The sequence below is a fragment of the Entelurus aequoreus genome, linkage group LG07 (genome assembly GCF_033978785.1).
Source record: "Entelurus aequoreus isolate RoL-2023_Sb linkage group LG07, RoL_Eaeq_v1.1, whole genome shotgun sequence".
NCBI lineage: Eukaryota > Metazoa > Chordata > Actinopteri > Syngnathiformes > Syngnathidae > Entelurus > Entelurus aequoreus.
In genome coordinates, this window is record NC_084737.1 from 14,515,876 (window position 1) to 14,538,391 (window position 22,516).

General features: G+C 37.5%; 1 protein-coding gene across 2 annotated transcripts in view; it reads left to right on the forward strand.

Moving 5' to 3' along the window:
• Positions 1-41: 41 nt before the first annotated feature.
• abcd1 (ATP-binding cassette, sub-family D (ALD), member 1) overlaps positions 42-22,516 on the forward strand; it is a 26,531-nt gene continuing 4,056 nt past the window's right edge. The window contains exons 1-15 of one of the 2 annotated variants that reach the window (XM_062052638.1): positions 42-535; positions 6,979-7,196; positions 7,266-7,366; positions 7,491-7,648; positions 7,843-8,030; positions 8,087-8,261; positions 8,322-8,512; positions 8,575-8,755; positions 11,157-11,299; positions 11,363-11,531; positions 11,651-11,745; positions 16,151-16,296; positions 20,196-20,341; positions 21,516-21,600; positions 21,681-21,806. In XM_062052638.1, coding sequence (XP_061908622.1) covers positions 7,068-7,196; positions 7,266-7,366; positions 7,491-7,648; positions 7,843-8,030; positions 8,087-8,261; positions 8,322-8,512; positions 8,575-8,755; positions 11,157-11,299; positions 11,363-11,531; positions 11,651-11,745; positions 16,151-16,296; positions 20,196-20,341; positions 21,516-21,600; positions 21,681-21,806 — 2,033 coding nt within the window. In that variant the 5' untranslated portion in view covers positions 42-535; positions 6,979-7,067. Of the gene's footprint in view, positions 536-6,978; positions 7,197-7,265; positions 7,367-7,490; positions 7,649-7,842; positions 8,031-8,086; positions 8,262-8,321; positions 8,513-8,574; positions 8,756-11,156; positions 11,300-11,362; positions 11,532-11,650; positions 11,746-16,150; positions 16,297-20,195; positions 20,342-21,515; positions 21,601-21,680; positions 21,807-22,516 lie in introns of those variants that run through there. The other variant, XM_062052639.1, reaches the window with a different exon arrangement.

Here is a 22,516-nt window from a genome sequence, read left to right on the forward strand (position 1 = left end):
TAGGAGGTAGGAGATAGGAGGTAGGAGTAGTGTGCAAGGAAGCACAAGTGTTAGTGTTGGACTGTGGTCTCTCAGGTAAAGCTAACTTTCTCATGACGTCAGACGGCTCGTCGGAGCATTTAATTAACGCTCGTGTTTCCGGTGTTGTCCCACGGTGACAGCCTGGTGTCGTGTTCCGGTCCAAAGGATCAGACGAAGGACACCGGACCGGAAATTGAGCACTTTTCATGTTCGGAGCACACGAACAAAGTTGGGCTTGTTAGCTTTCGCCGACGTCCGAACCGAACCTTCGCCTCGGAACCAGAACGTCGGCCCGGGGGACGAAGTGAACAAAACAAGCTTCGAATGAAGTTCCTCTTTCCTCGCTCGGTGCAGTTAGCAGCCTGCTAAGCTGCGCTCGGACACAAGCTAACGGTGTCGCCGTCGTCACAACAACAACAACAACAACAACAACTTTCACTTCAAAGTGCGACATTGCAACACTTTTGCGATAGAAATCAAGAAGAGGATCCTTGAAGTGAACTACCGCGTTACAGTAAGTCACTTCGATGCTGTCACGTGATCGTTATGTCACCTGAATGTTTTGCTGGGATCATCTGCAACTTGTAAATACACACACTCATGTAACACACGTACGTTTCATGTAACATGCATCCACATAACTAACACACACATGTATGCAATTCATGTAACATACATAAGTAACATTCAGGTAACATCCATGAACATAAACATGAAACACACATTCATGTAACACACATTTAACACGGTTAAGTTGCATGTAACATGCATCGACATAATTAACATGCACAGGTATACAATTCATTTAACATACATAAGTAACATTCAGGTAACATCCATGAACATAAACATGAAACACACATTCATGTAACATACATTTAACACGGTTAAGTTGCATGTAACATGCATTGACATAATTAACTCGCACGTATACAATTCATATAACATACCTAAGTAACATTTAGGTAACATGCATGACCATAAACACGAAACACACATTCATGTAACATACATTTCATGCAACTAACCTACATGTAACATGCATTGACATAATTAACATGCACATGTATACAATTCATATAACATACATAAGTAACATTTAGGTAACATGCATGTAACATGCATGAGCATAAACATGAAACACTCCTTCATGTCACATACATTTAACACAATTAACCTACATGTAACATGCATCGACATAATTAACTCGCACGTATACAATTCATGTAACATACATAAGTAACATTCAGGTAACATCCATGAACATAAACATGAAACACACATTCAGGTATCATGCATTTACCACTGTTAAGTTGCATGTAACATGCATCAACATAACGTATAAAATTCATGTAACATACATAAGTAACATTTAGGTAACATACATGAGCATAAACATGAAACACTCATTCATGTAACATACATTTAACACGGTTAAGTTGCATGTAACATGCATCGACATAAATAACACGCATGTTTACAATTCATATAACATACCTAAATAACATTCAGGTAACATCCATGAACATAAATATGAAACACACATTCATGTAACACACATTTAACACGGTTGAGTTGCATGTAACATGCATCGACATAATTAACACACACATGTATACAATTCATACAACATACCTAAGTAACATTTAGGTAACATACATGTAACACGCATGAACATAAACATGAAACACACATTCAAGTAACATACATTTAATGCAACTAACCTACATGTAACATGCATTGACATAATTAACATGCACATGTATACAATTCATATAACATACATAAGTAACATTTAGGTAACATGCATGTAACATACATGAACATAAACATGAAACACTCATTCATGTCACATACATTTAACACAATTAACCTACATGTAACATGCACCGACATAATTAACTAGCACATATACAATTCATGTAACATACATAAGTAACATTCAGGTAATATCCATGAACATAACATGAAACACACATTCATGTATCATGCATTTACCACTGTTAAGTTGCATGTAACATGCATCAACATAATTAACTCGCACGTATACAATTCATGTAACATACATAAGTAACATTTAGTTAACATACATGAGCATAAACATGAAACACTCATTCATGTAACATACATTTAACACGGTGAAGTTGCATGTAACATGCATCGACATAATTAACACACACATGTATACAATTCATATAACATACCTAAGTAACATTTAGGTAACATACATGTAACACGCATGAACATAAACATGAAACACACATTCAAGTAACATACATTTAATGCAACTAACCTACATGTAACATGCATTGACACAATTAACATGCACATGTATACAATTCATATAACATACATAAGTAACATTTAGGTAACATACATGTAACATGCATGAACATAAACATGAAACACACATTCATGTAACATACATTTAACACGGTTAAGTTGCATGTAACATGCATTGACATAATTAACTCGCACGTATACAATTCATATAACATACCTAAGTAACATTTAGGTAACATGCATGACCATAAACACGAAACACACATTCATGTAACATACATTTAACGCAACTAACCTACATGTAACATGCATGGACATAATTAACATGCACATGTATACAATTCATATAACATACATAAGTAACATTTTGGTAACATACATGTAACACGCATGAACATAATCATAAAACACACATTCATGTAACATACATTTAACACAACTAACCTACATGTAACATGCATCGACATAATTAACATGCACATGTATACAATTCATATAACATGCATAAGTAACATTTAGATAATGTACATGTAACATGCATGAACATAAACATGAAACACTCATTCATGTGACATACATTTAACACGGTTAAGTGGCATGTAACATGCATGTTTACAATTCATATAACATGCATAAGTTACATTAAGGTAACATACATGTACCATGCATGAACATAAACATGAAACACACATTTATGTAACATACATTTAACACGGTCCATTTGCATGTAACATGCACTGACATGAATAACACGCATGTATACAATTCATATAACATGCATAAGTAACATTTAGATAATGTACATGTAACATGCATGAACATAAACATGAAACACACATTTATGTAACATACATTTAACACGGTCCATTTGCATGTAACATGCACTGACATGAATAACACGCATGTATACAATTCATATAACATACCGAAGTAACTTTTAGGTAACATACATGTAACATGCATGAACATAAACATGAAACACACATTCATGTAACATACATTTAACACGGTTCATTTGCATGTAACATGCATTGACATGAATAACACGCATGTATACAATTCATATAACATACCAAAGTAACATTTAGGTAACATACATGTAACATGCAGGAACATAAACATGAAACACACATTCATGTCACATACATTTAACGCAATTAACCTGCATGTAACATGCATCGACATAATTAACATGCACATGTATACAATTCATATAACATACATAAGTAACATTTAGGTAACATACATGTAACATGCATGTACATAAACATGAAACACACATTCATGTAACATACATTTACCACTGTTAAGTTGCATGTAAGATGCATCAACATAATTAATTTGCAGGTATACAATTCATGTAACATACACAAGTAACATTCAGGTAACATCCATGAACATAAATATGAAACACACATTCATGTAACATACATTTAACACGGTTAAGTTGCATGTAACATGCATTGACATAATTAACTCGCACGTATACAATTCATATAACATACCTAAGTAACATTTAGGTAACATGCATGACCATAAACACGAAACACACATTCATGTAACATACATTTAACGCAACTAAACTACATGTAACATGCATGGACATAATTAACATGCACATGTATACAATTCATATAACATACATAAGTAACATTTTGGTAACATACATGACCATAAACATGAAACACACATTCATGTAACATACATTTAACACAACTGACCTACATGTAACATGCATCGACATAATTAACATGCACATGTATACAATTCATATAACATGCATAAGTAACATTTAGATAATGTACATGTAACATGCATGAACATAAACATAAAACACTCATTCATGTAACATACATTTAACACGGTTAAGTGGCATGTAACATGCATCGACATAAATAACATGCATGTTTACAATTCATATAACATGCATAAGTTACATTCAGGTAACATACATGTACCATGCATGAACATAAACATGAAACACACATTTATGTAACATACATTTAACACGGTCCATTTGCATGTAACATGCACTGACATGAATAACACGCATGTATACAATTCATATAACATACCGAAGTAACTTTTAGGTAACATACATGTAACATGCATGAACATAAACATAAAACACACATTCATGTAACATACATTTAACACGGTTCATTTGCATGTAACATGCATTGACATGAATAACACGCATGTATACAATTCATATAACATACCGAAGTAACATTTAGGTAACATACATGTAACATGCAGGAACATAAACATGAAACACACATTCATGTCACATACATTTAACGCAATTAACCTGCATGTAACATGCATCGACATAATTAACATGCGCATGTATACAATTCATATAACATACATAAGTAACATTTAGGTAACATACATGTAACATGCATGTACATAAACATGAAACACACATTCATGTAACATACATTTACCACTGTTAAGTGGCATATAAGATGCATCAACAAAATTAATTTGCAGGTATACAATTCATATAACATGCATAAGTAACATTTAGATAATGTACATGTAACATGCATGAACATAAACATGAAACACTCATTCATGTAACATACATTTAACACGGTTAAGTGGCATGTAACATGCATGTTTACAATTCATATAACATGCATAAGTTACATTAAGGTAACATACATGTACCATGCATGAACATAAACATGAAACACACATTTATGTAACATACATTTAACACGGTCCACTTGCATGTAACATGCACTGACATGAATAACACGCATGTATACAATTCATATAACATACCGAAGTAACTTTTAGGTAACATACATGTAACATGCATGAACATAAACATGAAACACACATTTATGTAACATACATTTAACACGGTTCATTTGCATGTAACATGCATTGACATGAATAACACGCATGTATACAATTCATATAACATACCTAAGTAACATTTAGGTAACATGTATGAACATAAACACGAAACACACATTCATGTAACATACATTTAACGCAACTAACCTACATGTAACATGCCTGGACATAATTAACATGCACATGTATACAATTCATATAACATACATAAGTAACATTTAGGTAACATACATGTAACATGCATGAACATAAACACGAAACACACATTCATGTAACATACATTTAACGCAATTAACCTACATGTGACATGCATCGACATAATTAACATGCACATGTATGCAATTCATATAACATACATAAGTAACATTTAGGTAACATACATGTAACATGCATGAACATAAACACGAAACACACATTCATGTAACATACATTTACCACTGTTAAGTTGTATGTAACATGTATCGACATAATTAACTCGCACGTATACAATTCATGTAACATACCTAAGTAACATTTAGGTAACATGCATGACCATAAACATGAAACACACATTCATGTAACATACATTTAACACAACTAACCTACATGTAACATGCGTCGACATAATTAACATGTACATGTATACAATTCATATAACATACATAAGTAACATTTAGATAATATACATGTAACATGCATGAACATAAACATGAAACACACATTCATGTCACATACATTTAACACAGTTAAGTGGCATGTAACATGCATCAACATAAATAACATGCATGTTTACAATTCATATAACATGCATAAGTAACATTCAGGTAACATACATGTACCATGCATGAACATAAACATGAAACACACATTTATGTAACATACATTTAACACGGTTCATTTGCATGTAACATGCATTGACATGAATAACACGCATGTATACAATTCATATAACATACCTAAGTAACATTTAGGTAACATGTATGAACATAAACACGAAACACACATTCATGTAACATACATTTAACACTGTGAAGTTGCATGTAACATGCATTGACATGAATAACACGCGTGTACACAATTCATATAACATATCTAAGTAACATTTAGGTAACATACATGTAACATGCATGAACATCAACATGAAACACACATTCATGTAACAGACATTAGCACACATTAACATTCATGTAACATACATTAGCATAATTAATGTACCTGTAACATACATGTAACAAACATGTAACATTTAATATGCTTTAACAAACATTAGCACACATTAACATCATTAGCATACATTTGCATACATTAACATGCATCGGCATTCATTAAAATACATTTAATATGCATTAAAATACATTAAACATAAATTTGCATATATTAATATATATGTGCATTCATTAACATACATTTAATGTTCTTTAACTTACACAAAGCATACATTTTACATACATTAACGTACATATATGTGCATTCATTAACATACATTTAATGTGCTTTAACATACACAAAGCATACATTTTACATACATTAACGTACATATATGTGCATTCATTAACATGCATTTAATGTGCTTTAACATACACAAAACTTACATTTGCATACATTAGCATACATTTGCATACATTAATATACACTTAATATGCTTCAACATACATGTAACATACATTAGCACACATTAACATTCGTGTAACACACATTAGCATAATTAATGTACCTGTAACATACATGTTACATGTAACATGCATTACTGTCAGCTAAACATGTCAATTTCCTCCAAAATGGTATCCACACTCTGACAACGTTTGTAAACGTTTGTCTTTCAAGTGCGGGTCGACATGACGACGGCCTCACGACTCTGACTGCTGCTCGCGCCCCCCGGCGAGACCCCCGGTGGGAAGAAACTGTCCGCCGTCATGACGCTGGCCTACCAAAAACTGCCTGCTCCGCTGAGGCGGAGCTCGCGCCTTAAAACACTGACGGCCGCCCTGCTCGCCGCCTACGCCATCAAAAAACTGTCGCCGTACGTCTGGAGGCAGATCTGGGTGAGGACACACGCACACACGCACACACACACACACACACGCGCACGCATTCACTGGTTTGTTTTTCAGGGGGGCTCTGCAGTGAAGAAGCAGGGCGGGGCTAAGCTCCCTGTGGGCGTGGTCAGTGACACCCCTGTGGACGCCAGTAAACACAAGAGGAGCCACAACAGGTGTGTGACGGTGTGTGTACTGTTTGTGTGTGACCTATTACATGAACCTTGTGTGTGTGTGTGTGTGTGTGTGTGTGCGTGTGTGTGTGTGTGTGTGTGTGTGTGTGTGTGTGTGTGGGTGTAGGTCTCCATCCGTGAACAAAGAGTTCATGGTGCAGCTCGCCGGTCTATTGAAGTTGTTGTTTCCACGGTTACTTTGTCCCGAGGTGGCCGTGCTTGTCCTGCATTCTCTCACGCTCATGTCCAGAACCTTCTTGTCCATCTATGTCGCCACCCTGGATGGTCAGTGTGTGCGTGCGTGTGTGTGTGTGTGTGTGTGTGTGTTCGACAACTTGTCTATTTGGTTTTGCACTTCCTGTCTGCACAGGAAGTGTGCACAGCGGAAATAAATGGCTGTGTTGTAAAAGAAGCTAGCTCCTAGGGACATACCGAAGGCCCGCTACTCTCTGCAGTTGAGTAGAGCCTGTGTTTGGTAGGCATGATCGTCAAGTCCATCGTGAAGAAGGACCCGCGCGCCTTCGTGCTGCAGCTCCTCAAGTGGCTGCTGGTGGCCGTCCCCGCCACCTTCATCAACAGCGCCATCCGCTTCCTGGAGGGTCAGCTGAGCCTGCGCTTCAGAGGCCGCCTGGTCGGCCACGCCTACCAGCTCTACTTCACCAACCAGGTAGGTGGGCGGGGCGGGAGGGGCGCGACCAGTAAGTGACATGCACGCGCTGTCAGACCTACTACAGAGTGAGCAACATGGACGGCCGCCTGTCCAACCCGGACCAGTCCCTGACGGAGGACATCGTCATGTTCTCGGCGTCGGTGGCCCACCTCTACTCCAACCTGACCAAGCCCATCCTGGACGTGGCGGTCACCGGCTACACGCTGCTGGGCACCGCCCACTCCAAAGGTCTGACACCCGCTCTCCCTCCATCATGACGTGAGTGACCAGCGCCGTCTCCCCGCGCAGGCGCCAACACCACCTGGCCCTCGGTCATCGCCGGCCTGGTGGTGGCGCTCACGGCCAAGGTGCTGCGCTCGTGTTCGCCTCGCTTCGGGAAGCTGGTGGCCGAGGAGGCGCGGCGCAAAGGCGACCTGAGGCACATGCACTCGCGGATCATCGCCAACTCGGAGGAGATCGCCTTCTACGGCGGCCACGCGGTGAGCACCCCGCGCCTCCCCTCCACCACCCGCTGCTCACGTGACGTGCATTTGTTTGGTAGGTGGAGCTGGCCCAGCTGCAGAGGAGCTACACCTCGTTGTCGCAGCAGATCCATCAGATCCTGCTGAAGCGTCTTTGGTACGTCATGCTGGAGCAGTTCCTCATGAAGTACGTGTGGAGCGCCTCCGGTCTGGTCATGGTCGCCGTGCCCATCATCACCGCCACCGGATACTCCCAATACGGTAAACACACCTACACTTCATAGTATACAGTACTAGTGGAGTGGATAGTATACAGTGGTAGTGGAGTATATTGTATAGTATACAGTAGTAGTGGAGTATATAGTATAGTATACAGTAGTAGTATAGTATACAGTAGTAGTGGAGTATATAATATAGTATACAGTAGTAATGGAGTATATAGTATAGTATACAGTAGTAGTGGAGTATATAGTATAGTATACAGTGGTAGTGGAGTATATTGTATAGTATACAGTGGTAGTGGACTATATAGTATAGTATACAGTAGTAGTGGAGTATATAGTATAGTATACAGTAGTAGTGGAGTATATTGTATAGTATACAGTAGTAGTGGAGTATATAATATAGTATACAGTGGTAGTGGAGTATATTGTATAGTATACAGTGGTAGTGGACTATATAGTATAGTATACAGTAGTAGTGGAGTATATAGTATAGTATACAGTGGTAGTGGAGTATATTGTATAGTATACAGTAGTAGTGGAATTAATCGTTTAGTGAGTCTGACAATTAAAAATTGATGAAATACGGACCACATAAAAGAAAGTTTAAAAAAAAAAAAGTTAAATGGAAGGTCAAAAAGGGTAAATAGAGAGAAAACAAATGTGAAACAAGTTAAATAAATGGTAAAATAATGTAAAGGGTAACTAGAATGTCAAATAAGGTAAATAAAAGGTAAAATAAGGTTAAAAAAAATTAAAATAGAAAGTATAAAATTGTAAAAGAAGGTAAAGAGTAAATCGAAGGTAAAGAAACGGTCAAATTAGGTACAGTAAATAGAAGGTAAAGGCAAACAAAGTAAAATAAGTTAAGAAGAATGTAAATAAAAGGTAAATACATGTAAAACAAGTTAAATAGATGATCAAAGAAGGCAAAAAAAGTTCAACAGAAGGTAAATGAAAGGTAAAAGAAGGTAATTTAGAGGTAAATATAAGATAAAAGAAGGTAAACAAGTTAAATACAAGGTGAAAGAAGGTAAAGGGCAAGTAAAAGGTAATTAAAAGGTTAAAAAAAAGGTGAATAAAATGTAGAAAAAGGTAATTAGAAGGTGAACAAATGTAAAACAAGTTAAATAGATGGTAAAATAATGTAAAGGGTACCTGGAAGGTAAAATAATTTAAATGGAAGGTAAAAAAAAGTTACAAAAATAAATACATTGAAAGTAAATTAAAGGTAAAAGAAGCTAATTACATGGTAAAACAAGTAAAAAAAAAGGTAAAAGAGGCTAAATAGAAGGTAAATAAAATGTCAAAGTTTAATAGAAGGTTAAATAATGTGAAAATAAGTTGTAAAAGAGTAAAACAATGTAAAAAGGGTAAATGCAAGGTAAAAAAAGTAAAAGAAGTTTAAAAAAAGGTAAATAAAAGGTAAAACAAAATAAAAAAGTTATGTAGAAAGTAAATAAAAGGTAAAATAATGTAATTAGAAGGAAAACTAAGTTAAATAAAAGGTAAAATAAAGTAAATAAAACGTAAAAGATTAATAGAAGGTAAAAGAAAGTCAAAGAAGGTCAAACGTAAATACAAGATAAAAGAAGATTAAAAAAGTTAAATAAATGCATAGTAGGTAAATAAAAAGTAAAATAAGGTAAAAAGAGGGTAAAAGATAGGAAATAAAAGGTATAAGAAGGTAAATAAGATAAAATAAGGTAAATAAGATAAAATAAGGTAAATAAAAGGTAAAATAAGGTAAATAGAAGCTAAATAAAAGGTAAAATAAATTAAATAGAAGGTAAATATAAGGTAATAAAATTAAATAGAAGGTTAAAAAAAGCTAAAAGAATGTAAGTAGAAGGTAAATAAAAGGTAAATAGAAGGTAAAATAATGTAAAATAAGTTTTAAAGGGTAAAAAAGGTCAGTTGAAGCTATATAAAAATAAAGTAATAGAAGGTGAATGAACGGTAAAAGAAGGTAAACACAAGGTAAATAAGGTAAAGTAATGTGAAAATAAGTTTTAAAAGGGTAAAAAAGGTAAATTGAAGCTATATAAAAATAAAAGGAAGTAAAAGAAGATAAACAGAAGGTGAATGAATGGTAAAAGAAGGTAAACACAAGGTAAATAAGGCTTATAAAAGGTAAATAACAAGTAAAAGAAGGTAAATTAAAGGTAAATAGAAGGTAATAGAAGGTAAATAGAAGGTAAACAAATGTAAATAAAAGGTAAAAGAAGGTAAATAGAAGATAAATCCCAGTAAAAAAAAAGGTAAACGAAGGTAATGAAGGTAATTGCAATTAGAAAAATACTTATTTAAACTGTTTTCCCTAAAATAGGCTTTGAGGCTATAAAGTGTGTTTTATCCAACAAACTAATGGATTGATGACTAAAACAATGGATAGTTGCAGCCCGACAAGTGACCTCGCTCTGACCCTCTGATGTCACCAGACTCGGAGGAGGTGAAGCAGGCGGCCATGGTGATGAAGGAGGAGGAGCTTGTGAGCGAGAGGACGCAAGCCTTCACGACAGCCAGGAACCTGCTCAACGCCGCCGCCGACGCCGTGGAGAGGATCATGAGCTCCTACAAAGAGGTGAAACTCTCCCCCCCTCCCCCTCTTCGTTAGCGCGCTAACGCTAATCATGTGTGCATCCAGGTCACAGAGCTGGCAGGATACACGGCTCGCGTCTCCCAGATGCTGAACGTCTTTGAGGACGTCAAGGAAGGAGTCTACCAGCGCTCCTCGGACGGGGAGCGGGAGGAGCCAGCAGGGGGCGCTGTGGTGCAGCACGGCCAAAGAGTCTGCGGTCATCTGGGCATGAGAGGTAAGGCCGCTAATATTAGCGTTGTTAGCCTGACCAAGTGTTAGAGAGTCTTAGCCAATCAGAGAAAAGATGGACTGACGGTGAATCAAGAGCTGATGTCACATGACTTCCTCCTGCAGGTCAGGTGATCAGCGTGGAGAAGGGGATTCGTTGTGAGAACCTGCCAATCATCACACCCACAGGAGACGTGGTCGTGTCCTGCCTCAACATCCAGGTCGCACACACACACACACACACACACACACACACACACACACACACACACACACACACACACACTCATATGAGGTGCAGTATGTGGTATTGACCACCAGGTGTCAGTGTTGGCACACGTGTGTGACATCACAGCTTTGATTGATTGATTGATTGAGACTTTTATTAGTAGGTTGCACAGTGAAGTACATATTCCGTACAATTGACCACTAAATGGTAACACCCGAATAAGTTTTTCAACTTGTTTAAGTCGGGGTCCACTTAAATTGATTCATGATACAGATATATACTATCATATATACTATCATCATAATACAGTCATCACACAAGATAATCACATTGAATTATTTACATTATTTACAATCAGGGGTGTGGGGGTGTGGGGGGTGGGGGTGGGGGGGGGGTTTATGGACATCAAGTAGTGGACATAGAGAGAGAGAGAGAGAGAGATCAGAAGGCATAAGAAAAAGAAAAAGTATCTGCATTTGATTGTTTACATTTGATTGTTAGCAATCCGGGGAGGGTGTTAGTTTAGGGTTGTAGCTGCCTGGAGGTGAACTTTTATTGCGGTTTTGAAGGAGGATAGAGATGCCCTTTCTTTTATACCTGTTGGGAGCGCATTCCACATTGATGTGGCATAGAAAGAGAATGAGTTAAGACCTTTGTTAGTTCGGAATCTGGGTTTAACGTGGTTAGTGGAGCACCCCCTGGTGTTGTGGTTATGGCGGTCATTTACGTTAAGGAAGTAGTTTGACATGTACTTCGGTATCAGGGAGGTGTAGCGGATTTTATAGACTAGGCTCAGTGCAATTTGTTTAACTCTGTCCTCCACCTTGAGCCAGCCCACTTTAGAGAAGTGGGTAGGAGTGAGGTGGGATCTGGGGTGGAGGTCTAGAAGTAACCTGACTAGCTTGTTCTGAGATGTTTGGAGTTTAGATTTGAGGGTTTTGGAGGTGCTAGGGTACCAGGAGGTGCATGCGTAATCGAAAAAGGGTTGAACGAGAGTTCCCGCCAGAATCCTCAAGGTGCTTTTGTTGACCAGAGAGGAAATTCTGTAGAGAAATCTCGTTCGTTGGTTAACCTTTTTTATTACCTTGGTTGCCATTTTATCACAGGAAAGGTTAGCCTCTAGAATGGAACCTAGGTAGGTGACCTCATCTTTCCTGGTGATGACACTGTCACCTACTTTTATGGTGAAGTCATTGACTCTCTTAAGTTTGATGTGGGACCCAAACAGGATGGATTCTGTTTTACCCAAGTGGATGGATAGCTTGTTGTCAGCGAGCCAGGTGCAAGTTCTACAGAGCTCAGCACTGAGGATTTTCTCCACCTGTGACTTGTCCTTGCCGGATACCAGCAGGGCAGAGTCATCCGCAAACAAAAACAATTCACAGTCGCATGCCGATGACATGTCGTTTATGTATATTAGGAACAATAAAGGTCCCAATATACTGCCTTGGGGGACTCCACAGCTCACCGAGAGGGGGGGGGACACGGTGCCGTTCACCTCTACCACCTGCTCCCTCCCCTCCAAGTAAGATTGCATCCAGCTCCAAGAGGTTTTGTTAAATCCGATTGCTCTGAGCTTATCCAACAGTATAGCGTGGTTAACGGTGTCAAAGGCCTTCTGAAGGTCCAGCATGACCATGCCGCAGTATTTGCCCACGTCCACCTCATGTTTGATGTGGTCGGTCAGATAGAGAAGGCATGTGTCAGTGGAGTGGTTAGTTCTGAAGCCGGATTGGAATTTGTACATGAGTTTATTAGTGGCAAGGTAACTATCGACCTGTTCATAAACTATTTTCTCCATTACTTTCGAAATGGAGCTGAGAATAGAAACAGGTCGGTAGTTGCCAGGTTCCAATTTGCTTCCTTTTTTAAAGAGGGGAGTTACTCTTGCTATCTTAAAATCTTTTGGTACTTGGCCTTGTGTAATTGATAGGTTTATTATGTGCGTGATGATCGGGGCAATGATGGAGGCAGAGTCCCTGAGGAATCTGGAGGGAATATTATCAAGGCCGGTGGCCTTGTTAGGGTGGAGCGCGCTCAATTTTTTAAACACCTCATCAGCTGTGACCATTTCTAATTTGAAATCATCGTTGGATACTCCTAGCTTTCTGTAGAAGGCTTTAATGTGTTCTACACCAAAGCGACCAGAGTGGTGGGACAGCTTGTTGACAAGAGTTGCGGCTATGCTGGTGAAAAAGATGTTAAGTCTGCTAGCTACCTCCATTTTGTCTGTAATGAGGGAGTCACCCTCCTTGATGCTGATGTTGGTGAGTCTTGTTTTAAGTTTCTGGCTGCAACCAGGAAGCTGGTTGTTGAGAATTTTCCAGAGCTCACGTGGCTTATTCGTGTTTTCCTCTATTTTGTCGTTAATGTAATTTTTTTTTAAGGATTTAGTCAGGTTGGTTGACTTATTTCTTAATTTATTGCATTGCTTTTTGAGAGTTGAAAGGAGTAATTTGAGGTTGATATTATTGGGTTGTTTATCTACTTCTGTTTTACATTTTTGGTATTCAGAGTATTTCCTGTCTCTGTCTTTTATGGCAGCTAATAGGTCCGGATTCATCCATGGTTCCGAGCGGGCTTTGATCCTGACTGTTTTCACGGGAGCCATGTCATTTAGTATCTTTAGGAACGCCGTTTTGAAGCGATCCCGAGCGACATCGACCAGGTTGCTCGGGAGCACAGGGGACCAGTCCCACTCATCTAATTTTAAATTGAAATTGTCAATGGAGTATTTTTTGAGGGATCTGGATTGGGCTGTTATGTGGCCATTGGCTTTAGGTTTAGCTATTTTACGGGTGCAGAAGGTTAGATAGTGGTCGCTAAGACCACAGATCATGACCCCACTATTTTTTATTTTAGGCCGGTCTGAAGTGAGAATGAGATCTATGGTTGATTGGGTGGAATCACACACCCTTGTGGGTAGCGCTATTAGCTGGGAAAGACCGTGCAGATTACAAAACTTGCTGAAGGCAGGCGCATCTTTGCGTTGAATATCTGTGTTCAGATCCCCAGTTATAATTTCCTCCATGTTGTCTGTCCCCGCCAAGCATTCTTCCAAAGCCCCATAGAAGCTTGGCACATGCTTGGATGCCACAGGCTGAGGGCAAAGGTCAAATTGCAAATGACAGCAGCTCATTCATAAATACTGCTCTGTGTGTGTGTGTGTGTGTGTGTGTGTGTGTGTGTGTGTGTGTGTGTGTGTGTGTGTGTGTGTGTGTGTGTGTGTGTGTGTGTGTGTGTGTGTGTGTGTGTGTGCGTATGTGTGTGTGTGTGTGTGCGTGTGTGTTTGTGTGACTGTACACAATGAATAGCATACACTGAATTCCTGTGATGTTCAAGCAGGAAGTAGAAGTGAAGAAGATTGTTCCACTAGTAGTGCTTAAATACACACATCATACTTGTGTGTTGTGTACCAAACATCATACTTGTGTGTTGTGTACCAAACATCATACTTGTGTGTTGTGTACCAAACATCATACTAGTGTGTTGTGTACCAAACATCATACTTGTGTGTTGTGTATCAAACACCATACTTGTGTGTTGTGTACCAAACACCATACTTGTGTGTTGTGTAACAAACACCATACTTGTGTGTTGTGTACCAAACATAATACTTGTGTGTTATGTACCAAACACCATACTTGTGTGTTGTGTACCAAACATCATACTTGTGTGTTGTGTACCAAACACCATACTTGTGTGTTGCGTACCAAACACCATACTTGTGTGTTGCGTACCAAACACCATACTTGTGTGTTGTGTACCAAACACCATACTTGTGTGTTGTGTACCAAACACCATACTTGTGTGTTGTGTACCAAACACCATACTTGTGTGTTGTGGACCAAACACCATACTTGTGTGTTGTGGACCAAACACCATACTTGTGTGTTGTGGAACAAACATCATACTAGTGTGTTGTGTAACAAACATCATACTTGTGTGGTGTGTACCAAACATCATACTTGTGTGGTGTGTAACAAACATCATACTTGTGTGGTGTGTACCAAACATCATACTTGTGTGTTGTGTACAAAACATCATACTTGTGTGTTGTGTACAAAACATCATACTTGTGTGTTGTGTACCAAACATCATACTTGTGTGTTGTGTACCAAACACCATATTAGTGTGTTGTGTACCAAACATCATACTTGTGTGTTTTGTTCCAAACATCATGCTTGTGTGTTGTGTACCAAACATCATACTAGTGAGTTGTGTACCAAACATCATACTTGTGTTTTGTGTACCAAACATCATACTTGTGTGTTGTGTACCAAACATCATACTTGTGTGTTGTGTACCAACATCATACGTGCGTGTCGTGTAACGTGTGGCTGTCAGTCAGGAGTAGAGTGGGCGTGGCCTGCTGCTGACACATGTGTGATTGACAGGTGGACGAGGACATGGACGTGTTGATCACGGGACCAAACGGATGCGGCAAAAGTTCTTTGTTCAGAATCCTCAGCGGCCTGTGGCCCGTCTATGGAGGTGTACTATACCGACCAGAACCTCACCACATGTTCTACATACCACAAAGGTACTACTACTGCATGCAAGTACTATGTACTTGAATACTACTAACACTATTATTACATTCGCTTTTACACTGGTAGTACATATGCTAATACCAGTATTAGCATTGCATACACTAGTACTACATATGCAAATACTAGTACTAGCTTTGCATACACTAGTACTACATATGCAAATACTAGTATTAGCTTTGCATACACTAATACTACATATGCTAATATGAGTATTAACATTGCATACACTAATACTACAGTACGAATGCTAATACCAATACCACCTTTGCATATACTAGTACTACATACGCTAATACACACATACATACAATGATATTGAATACACTAGTACTAGTTACACTAATACTAGTACTAACACACTTAAGTAGTACTGCATACACGGTACACTAGTATTAAATATACCAGTCCTACATACACTAGGACAACATACATGAATACTATCTATGTATGTACATTACTACTACATACACTAGTATTAAATATACCAGTCCTATATACACTAGGACAACATACATGAGTACTATCTATGTATGTACATTACTACTACGTACACTAGTATTACATAAGTATTACATACACCATTCCTACATACACTAAGACAACATACATGAGTACTATGTATGTACATGAATACTACATACACTAGTATTACACCAGTCCTACATACACTAAGACAACATACATGAGTACTATGTATGTACATGAATTCTACATACACTAGTATTACATACACTAGTCCTACATACACTAAGACAACATACATGAGTACTATGTATGTACATGAATACTACATACACTAGTATTACATACACCAGTCCTACATACACCAAGACAACATACATGAGTACTATGTATGTACATGAATACTACATACACTAGTATTACACCAGTCCTACATACACTAAGACAACATACATGAGTACTATGTATGTACATTTATACTACATACACTAGTATTAAATACACCCTTCCTACATACACTAAGACAACATACATGAGTAATATGTATGTACATAAATACTACATACACTAGTATTACATACACCAGTCCTACATACATGAGTACTATGTATGCACATGAATATTACATACACTAGTATTACATACACTAGTCCTACATACACACACAACATACATGAGTACTATGCATTTACATGAACACTAGTATCATATACACAAGTACACTTGACACTAATACTACAAATGCCAATGCTAGTAATAGCACTACATACATTAGTACTACATACACTTCTACTACTCCTAGTATTCCATCCACTAACTCTAGTACTATATACCAGTACATAATAGGAAGACACACTAATACTACATACCATGTAGCAATTCTCAATCTGTGATACGCTGGCTCCATGTAGTGGTACATCAAATACTCATTTGATGAAAGTACAGTGTTTTATTTTCATGCATTCAAACAGTGTTACTGCTCAAAATGTGTGTACTATTACAGTGGCCAAACATTAAATAAACCTGTTATATTAAACTTCTGCCTTGTTTTTAATGAATACTTAGGTCTACTACACTACTGTATTTTAATGTCATTATGGTGGTACTTAATGAAGACTTAGGTCTACTTCACTACTGTATTTTAATGTCATTATGGTGGTACTTAATGAATACTTAGGTCTACTACGCTACTGTATTTCAGTGTTGGTCATTATGGTGGTACTTGATGAATACTTAGGTCTACTACACTACTGTATTTTAATGTTGTCATTATGGTGGTACTTAATGAATACTTAGGTCTACTACACTACTGTATTTTAATGTTGTCATTATGGTGGTACTTAATGAATACTTAGGTCTACTACACTACTGTATTTTAATGTTGGTCATTATGGTGGTACTTAATGAATACTTAGGTCTACTACACTACTGTATTTTAATGTTGTCATTATGGTGGTACTTAATGAATACTTAGGTCTACTACACTACTGTATTTTAATGTTGTCATTATGGTGGTACTTAATGAATACTTATGTCTACTACACTACTGTATTTTAATGTTGTCATTATGGTGGTACTTAATGAATACTTAGGTCTACTACACTACTGTATTTCAATGTTGTCATTATGGTGGTACTTAATGAATACTTATGTCTACTACACTACTGTATTTTAATGTTGTCATTATGGTGGTACTTAATGAATACTTAGGTCTACTACACTACTGTATTTTAATGTTGTCATTATGGTGGTACTTAATGAATACTTATGTCTACTACACTACTGTATTTTAATGTTGTCATGGTGGTACTTAATGAATACTTAGGTCTACTACACTACTGTATTTTAATGTTGTCATTATGGTGGTACTTAATGAATACTTAGGTCTACTACACTACTGTATTTCAGTGTTGGTCATTACGGTGGTACTTGATGAATACTTAGGTCTACTACACTACTGTATTTTAATGTCATTATGGTGGTACTTAATGAATACTTAGGTCTACTACACTACTGTATTTTAATGTCATTATGGTGGTACTTAATGAATACTTAGGTCTACTACGCTACTGTATTTCAGTGTTGGTCATTATGGTGGTACTTGATGAATACTTAGGTCTACTACACTACTGTATTTTAATGTTGTCATTATGGTGGTACTTAATGAATACTTAGGTCTACTACACTACTGTATTTTAATGTTGTCATTATGGTGGTACTTAATGAATACTTAGGTCTACTACACTACTGTATTTTAATGTTGTCATTATGGTGGTACTTAATGAATACTTAGGTCTACTACACTACTGTATTTTAATGTTGTCATTATGGTGGTACTTAATGAATACTTAGGTCTACTACACTACTGTATTTTAATGTTGTCATTATGGTGGTACTTAATGAATACTTAGGTCTACTACACTACTGTATTTTAATGTTGTCATTATGGTGGTACTTAATGAATACTTAGGTCTACTACACTACTGTATTTTAATGTTGTCATTATGGTGGTACTTAATGAATACTTAGGTCTACTACACTACTGTATTTTAATGTTGTCATTATGGTGGTACTTAATGAATACTTAGGTCTACTACACTACTGTATTTTAATGTTGTCATTATGGTGATACTTAATGAATACTTAGGTCTACTACACTACTGTATTTTAATGTTGTCATTATGGTGATACTTAATGAATACTTAGGTCTACTACACTACTGTATTTTAATGTTGTCATTATGGTGATACTTAATGAATACTTAGGTCTACTACACTACTGTATTTCAGTGTTGGTCATTACGGTGGTACTTGATGAATACTTAGGTCTACTACACTACTGTATTTTAATGTTGTCATTATGGTGGTACTTGATGAATACTTAGGTCTACTACACTACTGTATATTAATGTTGTCATTATGGTGGTACTTAATGAATACTTAGGTCTACTACACTACTGTATTTTAATGTTGTCATTATGGTGATACTTAATGAATACTTAGGTCTACTACACTACTGTATTTCAGTGTTGGTCATTACGGTGGTACTTGATGAATACTTAGGTCTACTACACTACTGTATTTTAATGTTGTCATTATGGTGGTACTTGATGAATACTTAGGTCTACTACACTACTGTATATTAATGTTGTCATTATGGTGGTACTTAATGAATGCTTATGTCTTCTACACCAGTGGTCCCCAACCACCGGGCCGCGGTGGTTGGGGACCAAAAAAAAAATATATATATATTTTTTATTTTTTTATTTTTTTTTATTTTAATTAAATCAACATAAAAAACACAATATATACATTATATATCAATATAGATCAATACAGTCTGCAGGGATACAGTACTGTATGAAGTGTCTTACAAGTGTAAAAAGAAGTGAGTCAGTGTAAAAACGTGTGTGTGTGTGTGTGTACAGGCCTTACATGTCTGAAGGGACTCTGAGGGATCAGGTGATCTATCCAGACTCTGTGGAGCAAATGGTCCAGAAAGGACTGACGGACGCTTGTTTGGAGGAGATCCTTCGCACTGTGCACCTTCTCTACATCCTGGACAGGGAGGGAGGTGTGTGTGTGTGTGTGTGTGTGTGTGTGTGTGTGTGTGTGTGTGTGTGTGTGTGTGTGTGTGTGTGTGTGTGTGTGTGTGTGTGTGTGTGTGCGTGTGCGTGTGTGTGTGTTTGTTCTTGTATTTCTATGAAGGAAAAGTAGCTTCCATATGAGGAGGTGTGAACAAGTGATGACATAAATCATGGTCCCAATAACATTGCATCTAATAGAGAATGTCTCATTTGCACCCCTGGTGGTGACATCTATCAAAATGAGGGTGGTCCCAAAAAGGAGGGATTTTTCACATTGACTGTGTGTCGCTTTTAAAAGTGCTCCCCCTCTGGTCAACATATGAAATAACAAGTGTCTGTAAGAAATTGAAATGCGTCCACTTTGGGCAAAATTTATAATTAAAAAAAAAAAAAAAATGTATATAGAGACATACTTTAATAACTTCAAGTAAATAATACATAATATTTGAACTAAAAGCAGTCTTTTTCTCACAATGTGTCGACTTTTTTCTTATAAAATTGGGAACAATTTTTCATATTCTTACTGTTTCTGTAATATTGCAATATTTTCTCGTATAATTATTACTTTTTTTGTCAAATTATTACTTTTTAATGAAAAATGGTGAAATATGTCATATAATATTCTGACTTTTATCACAATATTGCCCATTTTTTTGTTGTTCTTGTAAAACAGTGACATTTTTTGAGTAAAATTATGACTTTTGTCATCATTTTGCCATGTTAAATTCTGATTATTAATATAATATTGCCAAAATGTGGAAGTTTTCTTATAAAACTGTGACTTGTTGAGAAAAAACTACGACTCTTTTCATAAAATTGCCAAAATGTTAAGCTGTTCTTGTAAATTTGCAACTTATTGAGTAAAATTCCAACTTTTATCATAATATTGCACAAATGTTCAGTTTTTCTTGTAAAATTTTGACTTGCGTTGAGTAAAATTACGACTTTTATTATAATACTGCCAAAATGTTAAGTTTTATTGTGAAATTGTAACTCATTTTTCACAACAAGCTTTTTATATTTGCATAGTTTTTATATGTTATTAATTTTGTAAATACACATCTTTATATATCTAGAAAGGGTGGTCCGAAAGAGGTAGGCATTTTTCTCAGGTCTCAAGAAGGTAACAAATACAATAATGTGTATGTGTGTGTGTGTCAGGTTGGGAGTCGGTGAGTGACTGGAAGGACGTCCTGTCGGGCGGCGAGAAGCAGCGCATGGGAATGGCTCGCATGTTCTACCACAAGTGAGCATCGAACGCACGCCGACACGCCACAGAGCGAGGTCACATGACTCCGTCTGAACCGGGTCGTATGTCTGGCCCAGGCCCAGGTACGCCCTTCTGGACGAGTGCACCAGCGCCGTGAGCATCGACGTGGAGGGACGCATCTTCCAGGCCACAAAGGATGCTGGGATATCGCTGCTGTCCATCACGCACAGACCCTCCCTCTGGTCAGAGCACGCACACACACACACACACACACACACACACACACACTCACACACGCATCAGTGCAGGGTCCAAGCCAGCAGGGGGGAGCAGAGCTCCAAGCTGCGAGCTGAGGCCACGCCCATTTATCATATACAGTATTTATTACAAACGTTTTCCACTGAGGGCCACACACTGAAAAATGAAAGCATGCGGTGGCCATTTTGGTATTTTTCATTTTCAAAACCAATATAATATACAAACCCCGTTTCCATATGAGTTGGGAAATTGTGTTAGATGTAAATATAAACGGAATACAATGATTTGCAAATCCTTTTCAACCCATATTCAGTTGAATGCACTACGAAGACAACATATTTGATGTTCAAACTCATAAACTTTTTTTTTTTTTGCAAATAATAATTAACTTAGAATTTCATGGCTGCAACACGTGCCAAAGTAGTTGGGAAAGGGCATTTTCACCACTGTGTTACATGGCCTTTCCTTTTAACAACACTCAGTAAACGTTTGGGAACTGAGGAGACACATTTTTGAAGCTTCTCAGGTGGAATTCTTTCCCATTCTTGCTTGATGTACAGCTTAAGTTGTTCAACAGTCCGGGGGTCTCCGTTGTGGTAATTTAGGCTTCATAATGCGCCACACATTTTCAATGGGAGACAGGTCTGGACTACAGGCAGGCCAGTCTAGTACCCGCACTCTTTTACTATGAAGC